The sequence below is a fragment of the Rhinopithecus roxellana genome, chromosome 3, assembly GCF_007565055.1.
Source record: "Rhinopithecus roxellana isolate Shanxi Qingling chromosome 3, ASM756505v1, whole genome shotgun sequence".
NCBI classification, from domain to species: Eukaryota; Metazoa; Chordata; class Mammalia; order Primates; family Cercopithecidae; genus Rhinopithecus; species Rhinopithecus roxellana.
In genome coordinates, this window is record NC_044551.1 from 165,483,087 (window position 1) to 165,502,293 (window position 19,207).

Consider the following 19,207-nt stretch of genomic DNA (forward strand, 5'->3'; position numbering starts at 1 on the left):
GTAGTTTTATCAACACAGAGCTCTACTACGTTTGGACATCCAGATGCAAACAGATCAATGTGTATCCAAACTTCACTTTAGATACAAAAATTAACTCAAAATACAGACAGAAATGTAAAACCTAGGAATATAAAACTTCCAGAACAAAACATAGAAGAAAATCTTTGTGACCTTAGGTTGGGTGAAGATTTCTTGGATACAATATGAAACACACAGTCTATAATAGAACAAATTGATAAACTGAACTCTAGTAAAATTAAAAACTTCTGCTCTTCGGAAGACACTGTTAAGAGAATAAAAAAAGAATAAAAATACAAGCCACGAACTGGGAGAAAACATTTGCATGGCATATTTTTGGTAAATTACTCATAATATATACAGAACTCTCCAAACTAAGTAAGAAAATTTTAAAAACCTAATATAAATTTGGCAAGGTTTCACAGATGCCTCACCATATATGCACATATACATGACAAATAAGGGCATGAAAAGACGTGTCCATCAACTGGTAAATAAACAAATTAAATATATCTGTACAATGGACTACTCCTCAGTAATAAAAGGGAATGAACTATTGATGTACTCAATAACACATATGAATCTAAAACATTACGCTGATTGAAAGCAGAGAGTAGATACTGTTTAATTTCATTTTATGAAACTCAAACGAGTTAGTTTCATTTTATGAAACTCAAACGAGAGACCTGTGGCTGCCTGGGGATAGGAGTGAAGGGGAGAAGATTACAAAGGAGCAGAAAGAAATTTGGGGGGCGATGGATAGGTTCTCTCTCTCTTTTTTTTTTTTTTGAGACAGAATCTTGCTCTGTCATCCAGGCTGGAGAGCAGTGGTGCGATCTAAGCTCACTGCTGCAACTTCCACCTCCTGGATTCAAGCAGTTCTCCCTGCCTCAGCCTCCCGAGCAGCTGGGATTACAGGCATCCGTCACCACACCTGGCTAATTTTTGTATTTTTAGTAGAGATGGGGTTTCACCATGTTGGGCAAGCTGGTCTCGAACTCCTGGCCTCCAGTGATCCATCCGCCTCGGCCTCCCAAAGTGCTGGGATTACAGGCGTGAGCCACCATGCCTGGTCGGTTCCTTGTCTTGATTGTGATGATGGTTTCCCACTTATATACATGTTTCAAAATTTGTCAATGTATATACCCAAATATATGCAGTTTATTAGATGTCTCAAAACTATTTTTAAAAATCGGGTATGCATTTTATGTATATTTGCTTTTTTATTTCTTTTTTCTATAAATTATTCTTTATTCATCCACAATGAAATAAAAACAGTACGTGGCTTCAAAACTAACAGAAGGTTAAAATGGAATGGGGAAAACAGCAGCCAATCCAAAGGAAGGAGAGAAAGAAGCGGAGAAACAACACAGAACAGTCAGGAGGAATGGAGAGCACAGAGGGCAGCCAGAGGGTGCTGGCCGCAGGGATGGCATTAGAGATAATGAACTAAATGGTCCAATTAAAGGATTAAAATGTTGGGCTATATTAAAACTGATATGTCTACAAAGCTCAAATAGAGCACATAGGATACAGAAAATTTGCAAGTCAAGGAGAAGTTATATCATGCAACCTCTCACTAAAAGAAAGCTGATTTAGCTATACTGGACTAACATTGGGGGAAATTTTCAAGACAAGTTATTTCTGGGAATAAAATCAGTCAATTCATTAAGATAAAAGGATGATGTCACCAAGAAGATAACAATTAGAAATGTGTATGTTCTAAATGTGGTTTCAAATAGTAAAAAGCTTGTTCTTTAACACAAGGGGAAAAAGGGGCCGGGTGCTGTGGCTCCCACCTGTAATCCCAGCGCTTTGGGATGTCAAAGCAGGTGGATCACCTGAGGTCAGGAGTTCAAGATCAGCCTGGCCAACATGGCGAAACCCTGTCTCTACTAAAAATACAAAAATTAGCTAGGCATCGTGGTGGGCGCCTGTAATCCCAGCTACACTGGAGGCTGAGGCACGAGAATCCTTTGACCCGGGAGGCAGAGGTTGCAGTGAGCTGAGACCATGCCAGGCACTCTAGCCTGGGCAACAGAGCCAGACTCGGTCTCAAAAATAAATAAATAAATATAAAAGAAGGGTAAAAATGGACAAAACTGCAATTGAAATGGGAGAAATAGTAAAATCCATGATCAGTGGAATCTACTGAAACAACCTTCTGGCTGGGCGTGGTGGCTCATGCCTGTAATCCCAGCCGTTTGGGAGGCCAAGGTGGGCTGATCACCTGAGGTCAGGAGTTCAAGACCAGCCTGGCCAATGTGGCAAAACCCCATCTGTACTAAAAATACAAAAATTAGCTGAGCGTGGTGGCACGTGCCTGTAATCCAAGCTACTCAGGAGGCTGAGGCAGGAGAATTGCTTGAACTCAGGAGGTGGAGGCTGCAGTGAGCCAAGATGGTGCCATTGTACTCCAGCCTGGGCAACAAGAGCGAAACTCCCTCCAGAGAAACAAACAACAACAACAACAACAAAACAAACAAACAAAAAAACCCTAACTTTCTATCAAACTAATATAACAAGGAGACAACAAAATCAAGATACAAAATATTTCAATAACAAATCAACAAATTTGACATCATGGGCATGTATAGATAATATCCCCAACAACCGCCAATTCCCTGTTCTTTTGGAATGCATGGGAATACTTACAAAAATTGGGACAGAAGAAATCTCCTCTGCCCTCCTACCCCTGCTTCTCCCTCTACCTGCTGATAGCAACAAAGGCCAGAGATAAGGGAGTTTTCTTTAGAAGTGGAACACGAAGTATAAGTTGGGTGACCAAATTTAACAAATAACAACACAGGATTCTCGGTCAAATTTGCATTTCAGAGAAACAAAAAATAATTTCTTAGTATAAATATGTCCCATTTTCATGCTAAAAAATAGTGTGTGTGTTGTTTCTCTGAAATTCAAATTCAACTGTGCATCTAGTATTTTTTCTGGAAACCCTAATCATAGGAGAGAAGGGATTGTCATCAGGGAGATGTCTGGAGACTCCTCATCTCTTCCCTGAACTAAAGGTTTGGTTGGGGCCCTTGGCTCAGTCATGTGACATGGAGAGCTGATCCATGGGGAGCTAGGAGAGGGAACCTTTCTTCAGGGTGCCTTCTGCCCTTTACATGGTTCTCCCTTCAGCAGCCATGGCTCAGCACCCCCCAGCACCCTGACCTCTTGGCCTGGTGAAGGCAGCACATCCTTCCATTCCACCCACGTTCCAGCCAGGCACGGGCACAAGTGTAATCAAGACAACAACAAACGCAGGCATGATTTGCAAAAACACAGACATTTTAACTTTAATAAGTTATAAAAGTAAGAGTCAGATTTTACATTACAGAACGAGAATGTATTGATTGCTGTATCGGTAAGCCAGAATTTTGTGATTTGAGTTCAGCACCTTGATTCAGTATGGCGGCTACCTGTCATACAGGAGGGAGGAGGATCGTAATGCTTCATCTGCTAAGATGTTGCTATTGAGCACCATTTATATACTCAAAACAAACAGAAAAACCTTAAAATACAAACGAAAGGCTTATACATGAAATTCCATGGGTTTTCCAAAAGGAGTAAATCAGAGAACTGGGTCCCACAAACCTAACACGAGTCTGCCCACTAATGAGAAGTGTGTCAGGGACACTGTTGCAGATTTTCTAGTGCAGTGGAAGGTCTGAGTCTCATCATGTGGTTAGAAGCTCAGCTGGAAGACATCTGTCTGCCTCCTCTGGGTGTCAGGAGCCTCTCAGATGCAGAAGCTGGCTTGCAAAGATCAAGACTGTCACTAAGCCGGTTCTCCAAGTGGTCCCCAGCTCAGAGGAGATTTGCACCGTTTCTCAAAGCCCGGTCAACGTTGCCATTCCTTGGACAGAGAGACTTCTGAGGACCATCCGGCTCTAGAGGACTCTTTTGATACATGGCTCAAGGATTGAGGATGGCATATAGGGTCATGGCCGTCAGTCCCATAGGGCACCTTGCTCCCTTCAGCAGAAGACAGATGCCCAGGGAATGCCCCAGCTGGGCCTCTTCCCAAAGGCTTCCAGCCTCAAGCCAGGAAGCCCTGCTCTGCTGAGATCTGGGAAGGGAGTGTTCCCATCCAGAGGCCCTTAGGCTGGGTAAACCGAGTCACACTGTCTGCCTAGTGTTAGTCCTGAATTTCCTCCATATCCTAGGACAGACCCAAGTAAGAACCTCCCAGTTCTTCAGCCTGTGAATAGCACCAACTGTCCTGGGTTCAACCAACAATGGAAAGCCTCAGGCTCCATTTCCTAATTACGGAGGCAGGATTGCACACATGCTCTAAACCACATCTTCTTAAGGAAGGGGTACTATGCGAGATACTCAGAAAGGTTTTCTCCAGTTTGGTTCTCCAGGAGACACAGGGACAGTGCGCAGCATGTGTGGGATGCAGTGACGGAGGGCAGGAGGCTAGCCATTGAGGTGGAGACAAGCATCAGCCCAGATACTGTCCTTGCTGGTTCCTACATCGTCATTTTGTCCCTTGGATCATACACACAGACCCACCCACACATGTGCAGCCTCAGACAAACATATTTAGCACCTCAAAACTCAGTAGAAAGTAGCCTGAGCCTCATCCATATAATGGGGAAATAAACAAGAACAAATTCTCGAAGAATGAGGATTGGTGAGAGTACACAGCCTCTAGAAGTTTCTTAAAAAGGAAAAACTTAAGAATTATGTGTCAGGCTAAGCCCAGCTAAGGAGCTAATGTGCCCCTGGGTCTTGTAATCCTGGAAAGTTTAAGCTTCACTTTCATAAAATACCAATGCGGTGAGAGGTAAAAACGAGCCACTCTTCTCCCATCCGCCCCCACTCCCTTCCTCCTATTTCTCTCTTACTTGCGTCTTGCTCACAAAGCACCATGCTCTGGAAAATAGGAGCTATTAAAGTTTTCAAGGAGCAAAAGATAATGTAGGCTCTCCCCATCTCCCACCCTATGCCCCCATCAGAGGCCACATTTTGCAGGTCACTGCTGGGTTCTGGAGCTTCTAAGAGACAGAGGCGAGAGTGGGGCAGGGCTGGACAAGGAAAGCCCATTCCCAGCAAGCAAGCAAAGCCCACAAAGCCCAGGATCCCGAATCCTTAGGCTTGGCCACAGGGAGATTCTAGGCCCTTGAACTGCTCACTGAACCTTCCCAGCAGAGCACGTGCCTCCCTCATCCTTCTCAGGTACTTGGGGAGGGAAGAGGCTCTCTGGGGAGCCCTGAAGCCAAGGTGGCCAGGGAAGAATGCAGGAGCTCTTCCCCCAGAGCCTGGAAGGCAGCCAGCAAGGCCAGGACTAGTGGACAGGGGAGAGGCCTGGGAGGACACCCCACTGTTTTCTTGGCATGGACCCTGTTTAGACCTATCCTTATGTCCCGTTATAGGATTCTCATTACTTTCGTAGGTGAAGAGGACAGCTGCACAGCTCAGACTCGGTGGAGACATTCAGACGCAGTACAACATGAACACCAAATAGGTCAGATGGCCTTTAGTTCTTAATTAGCAAGACTGCAGCAGGCCAAGCGGAGGCCTCCTTAAAATATTCTGAGTTGACCTTTAAAGATTGAGTTTTTTCATGTGAAAATCTAGACTTCTTCCGACAAAGGACACTGTCTGGCAAAGCCAGGGAGAGTGGAGCAGAGATGAACAGAGATACAGATTTCACAGTGGCAGCAACGGCCAGAGCCAACCATCAGCTCCAGGTGGGTGTGGCTGTCAGGGTGGCCATGGTCCCCAGCGGGCCACTACACTCACCCTGGTCACCTGCCTGGCCCTGGAAGACCATTTGAGTTCATCACCTCCACTTCATTGTACTCGTCTTGGCAACTGGTCAGTTATGTAGTAAATCACCATTTCTCCTAAGAGTCCCACAGGCTGTGTCTGGGGATCACTAGGGAATGTCATGCATCATCATCAAGGAAAGATTCCCAATCACTGCTTAGCAACTTGGGGCCTATTTTGTTTCTCTCAGAGTGATCCCTCTTGCCCTGCCCTCACTGACAGAGGCTGTAGAGCCTCTGTATTCCTCTCCACTCCACACCCGACACCACTGCAGGATTTGGTCGCTCCTGGGCTGGGAAGCACGTGTGCTATAACCTAGTTACCACATGCTCACGCCTATCTTCCTTACATCATTCCCCCTCTTTGTTTTCTCAAAACCTTTTGGAATCAGGAATTTTGACTTCATCTCCATGACACAGGATGTGCTATCCCATGGAATATCTCTATAAGCAAGAAAAAAATGCTAGTGATGCTATCTTTCCATTTTATTAGAACTTTCCGAGCATCTCTTTCTTCCGCATCTCGTCAATGAGCTCTTGGATTCTTTGGTTTCTGGTCTTTTCATATGGGCTCGGTCGTCGAGGGATTAGGTTGGGTGGCTGGACTTCATCTTCTAGGCCATGGATTTTGTAGGGTTCATCTACAGCATTGGTTTCTGGGTGATCCTCTGTGGCATTGGTGCTGGAGGCATTGAGAGGGACATCCAGGGGGGTGCTTGGTGATGGCTGCACCTCCGTGACTACAGTGGGCACTGGGAGGGTGGGCATGAACACATCAATGTCGTTGTGCTTCCCAGGCGGTGGCTGTGTCCTGCCCTCCACGCTGGTGAGGTTGTTGTGCAGGTCACAGGACTTGCAGCACAGCTTGTTGTAACCTGGGATGGAGCAGTAGCGAGACAAGACTTCCATCCTACAGAATATTGACTTGTCGCCTTGGCAGTGGCCCTCTGAAAGAGAAAAGTGGGACAGATAACCAAAGGACAAGATAAGGGGGACTTTGTTCCCCCACAGGGTGCAGCTTGCTGGAGGAGGCATATGGAAGAGCCCAGAGACAGCACAGAGGCAAGTGAGCCCAGGCAGAAAGTCTGTGTGGGTTCAGTGTCAGAGCATTCCCAGAGCAGGCAGCGTCCAGGGACCTCTGCCCTGAAGTGCTGACACAAGCTGTGAGCAAGACTTCCCTCTTCCAAGCAGGCACCAGCTGAACCTGGATGTTTCAGTATCTCTTAAAGTTTGAGAAAGAAATGAGGCCTGTTTGTTCTTACAGAGTGATTCCAAACTCATTTTAAGGAATAGGACATCATCACATCTTCACATTTGACATCCCAGTGGTAACCCCAATGAAATTCTGTGGCAAGGCTTGACTCTACAATAATCTATAAGTAGTAACTATAACAAAATTAAACCGAGAAGAGTCAATTCCTAAGACCCAATACAGCAAATCCCAGTGCCGCTGTGGCCCTGCCATGCTCCACAACTCCCTTATGTTGCTCCCATTCTGACCCAAATGCCCCAGATGATCTTTTAACTGAACAAAGCCTAAGGGAAAGTTAAAAATCACCCAAACCTGCATGGGTTCTCTCACACTTGCTTCAACTTACCCGACAGCCTCACGCCCAGCCTCTGCTCCATCCCCCTACGGCACCGCCACCTTGCGCATCCAGCCATTTCCCAAAGAAATATGCTGCCCTCACATAGATTAATCCTTCCACCCTGCACATCCTTCTCTTTCCTTTCCACCCAAGAAATTGGTCATCTGTGGTCCAGCTTGCATGGAGAGCCCCGACTCTCCACAGAAGCCACCATTATCTCTCACTTTCTACCCAGCCGTCTTCTCTCTGGCCCATCTCGACCTCTGTCTGCAGCTATGTTCATTCACCTCTTCTTTTGCTCACTCTCTCTTTACCCTCTGTCTTCTTCCCAAGTTTTCGCCCCTTCCCTCTCCCCACCCCCTCATTCCACAACACAAAAATTAAGATGATTTTTAAAAATTCACTCGAAGAAAGAGTAAGTTCATGTTACAGGAGATACTCGATCCACTATAAATTCCTAATCACTGACCTCCATGAGCCCAACACCGCCTGTTATGGTCTCTGCTCAACAGCTCTCTACTCTCCACAGTGACGACTTCAGACCTTTCCCACACTAACCCCTGATGTACCCTCCTTTTCCCTCACTCTCCTTAGTTGAACTCATCTACTATTGAAAGGAAGGAAGGAGGGAGTGGGTGAAAGGAAGGAGTAACTGAAGGAAGGAAAGGAAGGAAAAAAGGAAAGGGAGGGAGGGACAAAAGGAAGCAAGGGAGGGAGAAAGGGTCAGGCACTGGATGGGAGCCACATCTTACAGTTATCCCATACACCAACATATGGCACCATCTACACCTGAAGCTGTCCAACCCGTTGAAACTCCCCACAATAACAGACAAGACCCCCTCCTCCCATCGAGGGCCAGTGGTTCTGATGTTCTCCTGCTTCTTAATGGCCACTGCTCCAACCTGTAATTTTCGCTTAGAAGCTGGTGACAGACCACCAGCCCCAAACCCCTGAAGCTTCACACTTGCTACAAGCCAAATCCACCAAGCGCCTGTGGGTCCCAAAAGCCTCTGAGGCCCAACCCCTGCAGCGTGAGCTTAGGGCTTCTGCTGCACCCTCCATCCCCCTCTTGGTGCATGGTGTTTCAGGCACACAAGCCAAATACCCGGGTGCCCTGTCCTAGACACTCTCAGATATGCCCTTGTTCCGCCCCCTCTCCCACCTCCACCCTGGCTGAGCTACCTCTTGGCTGCACTATGGGAGGGGTCTGTGTCCATTCTTTACCCATGTCATCTAGCTATCCTGCTTCAGGCAGAATGCTGTTTTCTCACTGGAGATGTGACCACGGCACACTCCCCCCAACCCCTGCCCTCACTTGAAGCCCCTAACCTGTCCCCTTCCCCTCTCCAGCCTCCCTCTGGCCTTAGACTCCTTGTTCTGCATGGACTTCCTTCTGGCCACAGGGTCTTTGCACATGCAATGCCTCTGTCCTGCCTCCAGCTACCACCCTTCCTCCTTCAGGGGCAGTGGGAACACATCTTCCTCAGGCAGGCATTGCCTGACCTCCTTGAGCAGGTCTCTGCAGCACACGGTCTCAGCGGCTGTGCCTTTCCAGATGCAAGATTGCTCACATCTAATTTTTAGATAAGTGACTAGTGCCAGACTTTTTCATTATCCTGAAAGCTCCGAAGGGCAGAGCCCCAGAGCCTAGAACAGTGAACCAAATAATGCATAAAGGCATAAAAAAGATAAGATATGAAAAAGATCAATGTGAATAACTGAGGAAGTTCAAAACAGGTAAATTTTGAACATGAAAATAGCAAAGCTCTAGGCAAGAAGAACGCAGACAGGCCTATGCATCAGAGGGCGCCCAACTTTGGCCCTGAGCTTCTAAGCAGCCAAAATAAGGAGAACACATGACTGGCTGCAGGGTCCACCATGAAAAGGGAGTTAAAACCCATCAGCCATCAGGAGAAGCGGGGATCTCCCTGACACTGAGCCCAAGAACAATGCTCACAATGCCAAGGAGGAAGGGGGAGGGCCTGGTGCCCAGGGGAGATGCCAGAAGTCAAATCGGAAGATCCTGAGATGTGGCTGTCAGGATTTTGCAACTGGCAGAAGGCTTTTCTCAGACAAAACTCTTACACAGATGCCCAATATATGAAACAGACTCAGACTACTGATGATGGTGCTGTTTGACGGTGGGTGGAGGAGACACAGGGCTCCCATCCCTGCCCCACCCCATCCTCTCCAGCAGCCTGGGAGGCTGAAGGTATGAAACCACTGAGCCCCACCCTCAGGGAAACACCAGGGGTTCTGGATAAGAGCTGATGGCAGCCTCCCCACCCCCTACCTCACAGGCTTTGACAAAGGAGGGAGCCTGGGCCTGATGGTGCTGGGAGGGACACCCCGGCCACACACTGTCCCCTCTCCTGTTGCCCGTGCTTTTTCCTTCACACAAGTAAGGCTGGTATTACACATTTATCCACATCTCCACTCCCTCACTGTCTCCCCCACCAGGCTGGGATCCCTGAAAAGCAGGAATCACATCAACCTGGTACAGTGGTGGGCCACCTACGGCTAGTGTGCCAAGTCCCTCCCTCCACCTGGTTTTGTAAATAAAGTTTTATTGGATCAGGGCCATGCCCATGCATTTCTCTTTTTTTTGAGATGAAGTCTTGCTCTGTCGCTGAGGCTGGAGTGCAGTGGCGTGATCTTGGCTCACTGCAACCTCCGCCTCTTGGGTTCAAGAGCCTCCTGAGTAGCTGGGGCTACAGGTGCGTGCCACCATGCTTGGCTAATTTTCATATTTTTAGTAGAGACGGGGTTTCACTATGTTGGCCAGGCTGGTCTCGAACTCCTGACCTTGTGATCCGCCAAGGCCTCCCAAAGTGCTGGGATCACAGGTGTGAGCCACTGTGCCCAGCCCATGCATTCCTTATTTGTAGCTGCTTTCCCACTCTAAAGGCAGAGCTGAGTCCCGTGACAGAGACCATATGGGATCCAATGCCCAAAATATTTACTACCTGGCCCTTCACAGAAAAGACTGACAGATCCTGGGTCAAGTGCATGCCTAGGTCAGAGCCAGGTACAAGAAAGTGCTCTGTAAATGTCCGTAATGTGAGGGGCAGCAGCCCCAGGTGGGGTCCCCCTTCCACCTAGTCTACATACTGGACTTTTAAATTTTTTATTATTTTTATTTTTATCTTTTTGAGACAGAGTCTCGCTCTGTCGTCCAGGCTGGAGTGCACTGGCGCGATCTCGGCTCACTGCAAGCTCCACCTCCCGGGTTCACGCCAGTCTCCTGCCTCAGCCTCCCGAGTAGCTGGGACTACAGGCGCCCGCCACCTCGCCCGGCTAATGGTTTTGTATTTTTGGTAGAGATGGGGTTTCACTGTGTTAGCCAGGATGGTCTCGATCTCCTGACCTTGTGATCTGCCCGCCTCGGCCTCCCAAAGTGCTGGGATTACAGGCGTGAGCCACCTGTGCCCGGCCTACATACTGGACCGTCTATGTCTGATTTTCTCCCAACAGTGGGTGGCATTGCTCTTAGTTTTTAAAAATAATACGTCAATGAATAAATACAAAATTGAAATAAAATCCTGGCCAAGAGCTTGACTATGCGAATATCCCACAAAAATTTCAAAATAGCCTAGAAAAATTTCAAAGCCATCATGACCCACTGATCTTAAAGATACCCCAGGGTTTGTGCATTTTTAAGTATTATCACAGACCACAGAGAACAGTGATGCGCCTGAGGCAATGACTGGCGATGCCTCTCTGCCAAGATGATCACTGTGGCTTTATGATACGTGGTCTTCAGCCGTTTCCAGCAGCAATTAAGTAGCGAGACCTATTGTCTTCCAGTGAGTGACAGTCAACCATTGAGAGTAAACACAGTTTTCATAAACTTAAGTCACTGTGGGCTACTGCCACGATCTTGGCATACACCTGAACAGCACCTGTATTATTATTTGCTTAGTCATAGCCTTTAAATTAACTCATTTTTAAACTTAAAATTTGTTTTAGGAGAAGACCTTATACTACCACCACTCATGGAAAACTACTGCAGTGAACAAAGATAACCCTAAATAGGAATACAAAAAAAAAAAAAAAGTTTTAAGTCCTTTTAAGTCAATTTCAAAGTCAAACTTTAACTCATCAAATTCTAGAGAGAGACTCCTGCCTGCCAAGCTCTGAGCTGAAGGGAAATGAGCAAATGTGAGAGAGGCTAAAGCTGGTAGCAAGTGAGGCTTCTTCCTGAGGTCATTGTAAAGTAGAAAGGGAACTAGGAAGGGACCTGCTCAGTGCAGTGCAGCCCGGGCTATGTTTATGCACCACCAAATCACCTTCCATTTCCCATGCTTTGGAAATGGAATGAATAGATGGAGAATACCTCATTCTCATTTCTCAGTAAAGGAGTGGTGGGCTCAGGCACCCATGCCAACATTCAAAAGGTCATGCAGCTGGTTAAAAAAGTAAGAGGCACCCTCCTCCAGATGCGCCCTCCTCAGCACCTGGCTGTAGGCGGTGTCTCCAGCTCGGGCCTGGGAGCCTCTTAGCGGGAATTGCTCCTGACTCATCTCTGGAAAGAGAGACTGAGTGGAGGGAAGCACTGTCGGACCCAATTTTCCCTGATGCTCTTTGTCTCCCTTAAGCTTCGATTCCTTTTGATGATCAGTGATCTGAGCTCTGGGCAGGCTGAACTCAGCCATTGCTACCATGGTTACTCTCTCCCCAGGCTAGCCCCTGGGCCTGGCCCTACACCCAAGGCCTGTCCCCATGATGCTAGGCTGCTCCCCACTGTTCTTTCTCATGGTCTCCCACGCTTTCTTCCCCCTTCCTGGTGGGACTCCTCAGTGTTACAGAAAAGGGAGGAGTGAGACTCCCACAGGCAGGACACAGCCCGGGCCCCAGGTCAGGAGGTCCCTGTTGAACCCAGACCCTCTTTCTGGCCATTGTCAGCAATGTGAGAGACACAGGCCCTGTGGCTGCCTGGGAAGACCTGAGAAGACACGGGTAGGCCGGTTGCCCAGAGAGCCGCCCCTGCCCTGTCACCTCTCCCGACCCTGGCCCAGCCCCCACCTGAGAGAGATGGGCACCTCTCCCTTCCTGAACAAGTAGCCCACGGCTGAACTGTGCCTGGAGCCGGGGTAGTGACCTGCTGGTGGCTCACGGCAGGTGACCTGGACCAGCAATGTCTGACCCCACATTCCCACTCCACAGGCTCTGCTCCCAAGATGAGGAGAAACCCATCTCGGTCCCTTTACCTGACGAGGAGACCTCCATATAGAACCTAGATATTCTTGCGAGGTGAGAACCTTGACATGATTCAAAACCCGGAATCACGGTGGAGTGTCTGCATGGTTTGCTATCAGATTTTGGAAAATGCCTGGGGAGGGGAGATACACCTTTCAGGGGCAGGGGCCCTAAATATCTATGTTGGGCAGTGGGGAGTGTGGGGCAGTAAAGTCGAAACCGGGGTGATTAATGCTACTGAGTGAGGGCCCACAACTCCTCAGTGTCTGGGCGGTGAAAAAGAGAAGGAGCCATCAGCTTGCCAAACCCACGCACCCAGTTTTACTGGAACTTTTATTGAGTTTATTTGTGGGATGCATGACAGGAGGTCTTTCCATCATTAGTAAGAATAAAAGGTCATTTTCACAGTCACTTTGGCACACGCTAACGTCTCATAAAAAAAAAAAAAAAAAAACCAGAAAAGCAACGACAATGGAACCTATAGAATACGTCATTAAATACATACAAAACACTAATAAAATATCCCTGATAAACCAAAGTGCATATGCCCAGGACAGTATTGCACCTTCCCCAGTCGCGCGTGTCGCTCGCATGGCCACGTCAAAGTTGGAAGTTAACAGTCGTGAGATTAGTACGCAGGTGCACACCAGTTATTTACAGAACAGTAGTCAGAGCCGCAGGGGTAGGGGCCGGCCGCCCGGCAGGGGTGCGGTGTGAACAGAGGCGGGGGCTGGGGTGGAGAGGCGGGGCGGAGTGCTACATGGATCGCGGCTCAGGGCCCAGGGAGTCGCCCCCTGGGTGTAAGGCCGCGCTGTGGAGCACCCTCGGGGGCTCCATGCAACAGTCAGCGCCGACTGGCCAGGGGGCATCAGGGCGGACTCCGGTCCGCAGAGATGGACCGTGCGCACCGCTCAGCCCAGGGAGAGAAGCCGTCTGCACTTGCAAACGTTAACCTTGGCAAAGGTGGATGAACACACCAGCTCCCCTACACCTTCCCTGCCTTCTACCTGGCCCACTTCCCCCTCTGAAGTTGGAGCTAGCAGCCAATCCTGTTACCTTTCAACTTTAAGGCATTTTCTACATAGTTTTTCTAAGCAAAAAAGCAATAAAAATTGAGGTAATTCTGTAGTTGTTCACACTGGTAGGCGAGGCAGGCCCGCACCAGACATTCTCTTCCAGCCCTACGGAGGGGGTCCTGTGCGCGCGATGAGAAAAGGCCATCGGGGCTAACGGGCGGACAGTGGAGGTGGGGAGTGTCCCCACGCCCCGGCCCGGAGGGACGCGCCCCTCTGCCGCCCCCGTGACCGGACCCCCGCAGGGCAGGGCCGGCGGGGCTGTGAGTTGCGCAAAGGCCGGGTGGAAGCAGGCCATAGTTGCACGAGTCAGAAGACACGCTCAGCAAAGGGTCAGCAGCAGCAGCGACAGCGGTGGCAGCCGGGAAGCCCCTGGCAGTGCCGGAAACTCGGGGCGGGGTCCCCGCACGACGACGCAAGACCGCGCCCCCGAAACCCCCCAGGCCGCGCCTCAAGGGTGGGCGGGGGGGGCGGGTTCGGCCCGGACGGTCGCCCTTTGGCCACCGGCCCTTCCTGCAACCACGACAGATCTTTGCCCCTTTACAAGCCATCACCAACCAGGTTCCGGCCCCAGCAGAGGCCCGAGCCCCTGCCACGCCTCGGCGAGGGTGGCCCCGCCAGCAGGCAGTGTGGCCCGGAGCAGACGCCGAGCTCAGAGGCCCGGGAGAAAACGGTCACCCCAGAGCGCGCCCGGAGAGTCAGGGGAGCTTTCCATAGACAGAGAGGAGGGGGGCCCAAGGCAAGCTCCACAGGGCGCAGGGCATGCACTGGAGGGCAGAGGCAGAGTTATAAACGGGTCGGTTACTTGACGAGATCTTCTGGATGGGCGAGTCGGGGTCCGGGCGGGACAGCCACTGAACTACGTAGCTCTTCTTGGAGGGATCTGAGATGTTTCCTAGAGGGAGGAGAGAGGGGCTGCGGCTGCGGGGCACCAGGCTGGGGCCCCCACTCCAGGCAGAGAGGCTCCGGGTCTCCGGGGGTCCTGGGGAGGCGTCATTCAAGGCCCTCCCATCCCAGCCTCTCCATCACCCCCCACCTGCCCCCGCCCCCAGAGAAACGGTCCTCACTGCCAAGTCCATGCCCACTTCCTGCCCCTCCTGACAGCATCCTGGGTCTCAGCTGGGTCTCAGCTATCCCGTCTCTCCCGCTGCCCTGGCATGCAGGCCCTGCCACCTCCTTTTCTGGGCCGGCTTCTCTGCCCCTGCACCCTGCCTCCTCCCCAGGTTCCACCTGCTGACTCCAGCTCTGAGCTTCCAGAAAACTTGGACAGAGCAGTGCCATGGGAATGAGAGATCCCGGATCCACTCTCCCCAGCTGGGTGCAGGTGCCTAGACCCCCCAGAGCTCCCTCCACTATAGAAGGGAACTGTGGCAGGCAGGGTCTAGTTTTGAGCTGTGTGGAGACCTTAGACGTGGCACATGTACAGCATTTGGCCAGGCATCTGTGAGCAGTGGGTATTCTGGTTCTCCTCGAAGGGCACAGAGCACACCCTCTACTTACACAGGCACCCCCCTACACCATGGGCACCCCCTACACCATGGGCACCAGCCCAGCTGACCAAGTCCTGCTGTCACCGCGAGTCTGCAGTGCCCTGAAAGCAGGCAGGGGCGAGTCAGCTCCACACAGCTCCCTCCAGTTCCTGACAGGCAAAGGTCCCAGACCTGGCCTCAGCGCTCTGCTTCTCCATGCTCACAGATGCTGTGTCCAGCTACTCTTTGGCAAGAGCCAGATTTGCCTGAACCAAGTCCGACAACCCCGCCCTGGACTGCTGCATGCTGGGAGCAGGGGCAGGGGCTGCAGAGGGCTTACGGGGACAGGGGCCAAGCCTGCAGATCCTCGCCGTCTCAGGCCGCTCCTCTTGGCAGATGCCGAAGCTGTCGTCTGCAGTGCGGCAGAGCACTGGCCGCTCCTGAGTGCCATTGCCACAGGTCACCGAGCACTGCAGGGGGAGAGTCGCCAGGCAGGGTTCACCTCCCATGCAGGGCCCACACTGGCAGAGCTGGAGGAGCGCACGGTCCCCAGGCACATGACCCATGCACTCAGGAGGATGCGTGGGACAGTGGGGAGAGTGGGGTTAGAGGCTGCCTTGCCCCACCCTTGGGGGCTGTTCCAATCTCCTGGGGTCTAAAGAAGGGACCCACATGCCTGTCTGTCTGAGCTGTTGTCAGTGCCCATACACAGACTGGCATAGGCCTGGCACTACTTGGCTCTCAATGACAGCCTCCCTTCTCTAGCTGGAGGAGGTCCAAGGCCCAGGAAAACCTGCTGTGCCCTGGGCAGGGGTTGGGGTGGGGCACTGCGAAAGCTCTGACTCAGCCTAGGAGGTGCCAGTAAGCACCCCACAGTCCTGGACACAAGGCTCTACCACTGGTGCCCTCACTGGCTCCTCCAGCCCCCAGCACCCCCGCTGCTCCACCACACTGACCAGGGAGGTGCCAGAAGGAGCAGTCATGCCCAGCCCTGCCCAAGGAAAATTCTCCAGTCCTCACCACATGTGCAGGAAAAGGCCGACTCAGCAGACCTGTATTGCTTAAAGCCTGCACATTCCCAACAAAGGCCTGTTTTTTTTTTTTTTTTTCCTTTTGTTATTGGTTTTGAGACAGGATCTCACTATGTGGCCCAGGCTGGAGTACAGTGGCACGATATCAGCTCACTGCAACCTCCACCTCCCAGGCTCAAGCAATCCTCCCACCTTAGCCTCCTGAGGAGCAGGGAGTACAGGCATGCACCACCACACCTGGCTAATTTTTTTAAATTTTTTGTAAAGACAGTATTTTGCCATGCTGCCCAGGCTGGTCTCTAACACCTGAACCCAAGTGATCCACCCGCCTCGCCTCCCAAAGTGCTGGGATTGCAGGCATTGTGCCCAGTCCTTGTGCAGCTCCTGGGAACCAAGCTCATGGAAGGTTCCACCTATTAAGAGTGCTTTTGCATGCTTGAGGTCTTGAGTCACGCAGTACCAGTTGGTCTGGGTAGTTGACACCAACGATAATGGATGGGGAACACCTGCTTTTCCTCTAAAGTCTGAGGTCACATCTATGTAACTGACCCCAGTGAAAACCCTGGGCGCCCAGGCTCTGGTGGGCTTCCCTGGTTGGCAGCATTTCACGTGCATTGCCACACATGGGTGCAGGGAGAATTCAGGGCATTTCTGTGACCCTACTGGGAGGGGACACTGGGAGCTTGCGCCTAGATTCCTCCCAACCTCCTCACCTGTGACTTCTTTTTCCCGATTCTACTCTGTATCCTTTCACTGTAAGCCCCTGCAACTGCGAGTCTGCGAGTCTTTTTTTTTTTTTTTTTTTTTTGAGACGGAGTCTTGCTCTGTCGCACAGGCTGGAGTGTAGTGGCCGGATCTCAGCTCACTGCAAGCTCCGCCTCCCGGGTTTACGCCATTCTCCTGCCTCAGCCTCCCGAGTAGCTGGGACTACAGGCGCCTGCCACCTCGCCCGGCTAGTTTTTTTTTTTTTTTTTTTTTTTTTTTGTATTTTTAGTAGAGACGGGGTTTCACCATGTTAGCCAGGATGGTCTCTATCTCCTGACCTCGTGATCCACCCGTCTCCGCCTCCCAAAGTGCTGGGATTACAGGCTTGAGCCACCGTGCCCGGCCGAGTCTGCAAGTCTTGCTTCTGAGTCCGCGAGTCCCGCTTCTGAGTCTGTGAGTCCTCCTAGTGGATTACTGAGCCTGAGGGTGGTCTTGGGGAGCCCCTGACACATGCTCCTCCAGCTCTGCCAGCGTGGGCCCTACATGTGACTGGGCTGTCAGACCTCACGTCAGCTCTGGTCTGGCCTCGGCTGGCTCTCAGGCCCTGCCTCTAGGACCACCCCTGTAGCCCTTCAGTCCATCCTCATTCTTCCTCCCAGCACAAGCCTAAGCACGCCCTGCTGATCTCCCCTCCTGCAAATTTGGCTGGCCTCCTAGATACCCCTCCCACCTCTGCATGAGACCCAGGCCTCCCCTAGGATCCTGGAGCCCTGAACATCCCACTGGGCCTTGGAGCCCAGGCTACCCTCAGTTTCCTGGGATTCCAGATGCCGTATCATACAGAAGCCTCTGCCTGTGCAGTGAAGACACACATTCCACTGGTTTCTTAGCACAGCACTGACCACGTGGCACCCACTGGGGCCGTGAAACCCACGGGATATGACTCAGGACAGGAGCTACATCCAGACCCACATGCCAAAGGGGAATGCTCTGGTCACCTCAGTCCCACCCAAGCTCAGTTTGGGAGCTGAGGACACGGGATTGGGGAATTGCTCACCTGGGACCAGGGCCCGGCTCGCCAACGACCAGGGCAGAGCTCGCGGTTGCAGGCCCGGCGGCTCTCGGGCCGGGCGTCGTTGCAGTGCTTGGTGTGTACGGAGCGGGTGGTGTTGTTGTGTAGGGGCTGAATGCAGCGCACGGAGCGTACCTGCATGCCTGTCCGCCCACAGCTGTGGCTGCATGGCTCCCACTCGCCTGTGACCCACCTGCCAGGGCAGAGCGGTGCACGGTCAGGCCTCTGCAGCACCTGCAGAACCCACCTGGCTGAGCTCCACCGCTGCTCCCTGCAGCCCAGGTAGACAGCGAGAACAGAGGGTAGCCTGCTCCTCTCCCTGGTGCACCTTCTCTTATTCTTACTAAGATGCTGGCCATCCAGGGTTGCACAGAGGGGAAACTGAGGCTCAGCTGCCGTAGGTCCTACTGATGATGAGTCCCATGCATTTCACCACTGGGACACTCTGGTGGAGCTGGTGGCTGTGGAGGTCCCTGGCCTCAAGAGGTTTCCCAGCCTCCTTAGGGTCTGGGCCCTGCTACCTGGCCTCACCTTCTGCTGACGTCATAAATCCTTCTGGGCAGAGTTCAAGAGCACTGTGGATTCCCTCAGCACCCTGTCCTATGTGGCCTCCACCTGCCCATTTACCAACCATCTTCCCCACTGAGGTCCCTGGGCTCAGAAATGCAGCTGGGCCCAGCCCCAGGGCCTGAGCATCAAAGCCACTATTTAAGAAACATCTACCACAGGGCCAGGAGGCAAGCCCCGGGCCTCTGAACCTCCATTTCCCCATCTGGGCATCACTGTTTCTTGTCACCTCTAAGATGCACATAACTGTTCAGTCTGGCGGATCTGAAGCTGGGGTGCACCTTCTGCCCTGCAGCATCTTAGATTCCATGAAATGTGGCGAGACAGACTTCATCAAATGCCTTGGAGGAGCCAGGCCCAGGCCCCACACCTCCAAGCATGGGACCCCTGGTGGCCCCTGGCCTCTCGCCTCTAGTGGGAGCCCGAGCTGGGGGCACTCACACTGGCTGGGAGCACTCCTGCGGGTTGCACGCTCGGCGGATGGCTTTGGGCTTCGAGAGGGCGGCACAGAAGCCGCGGTGCACCATCTTGTGGTCCAGTCTCCGGCGGCAGCCATACTTGGTGAACTGGGACCCTGAAGACAGAGAGCTCGAAGGGGCTTGGTGGGGCGGCACGCTCCACCCATGGGGGCAAGGAGGGGTGGGCTTCACCAGCAGTGCTGGCCTCATTCTCCTGCACACCCTTGTGATGACAATAAGGGTGGG

At 51.7% G+C, this 19,207-nt stretch overlaps 1 protein-coding gene across 1 annotated transcript in view; it reads right to left on the bottom strand.

The window, feature by feature from the left end:
- Window positions 1-3,288: 3,288 nt before the first annotated feature.
- ADAMTS2 (ADAM metallopeptidase with thrombospondin type 1 motif 2) overlaps window positions 3,289-19,207 on the bottom strand; it is a 233,303-nt gene continuing 217,384 nt past the window's right edge. Inside the window, 5 exon segments of the mRNA XM_030927877.1 lie at window positions 3,289-6,745; window positions 14,465-14,554; window positions 15,469-15,598; window positions 17,922-18,129; window positions 18,945-19,077. Of these exon segments, the coding sequence (XP_030783737.1) occupies window positions 6,288-6,745; window positions 14,465-14,554; window positions 15,469-15,598; window positions 17,922-18,129; window positions 18,945-19,077 (1,019 nt within the window). The 3' untranslated portion in view covers window positions 3,289-6,287.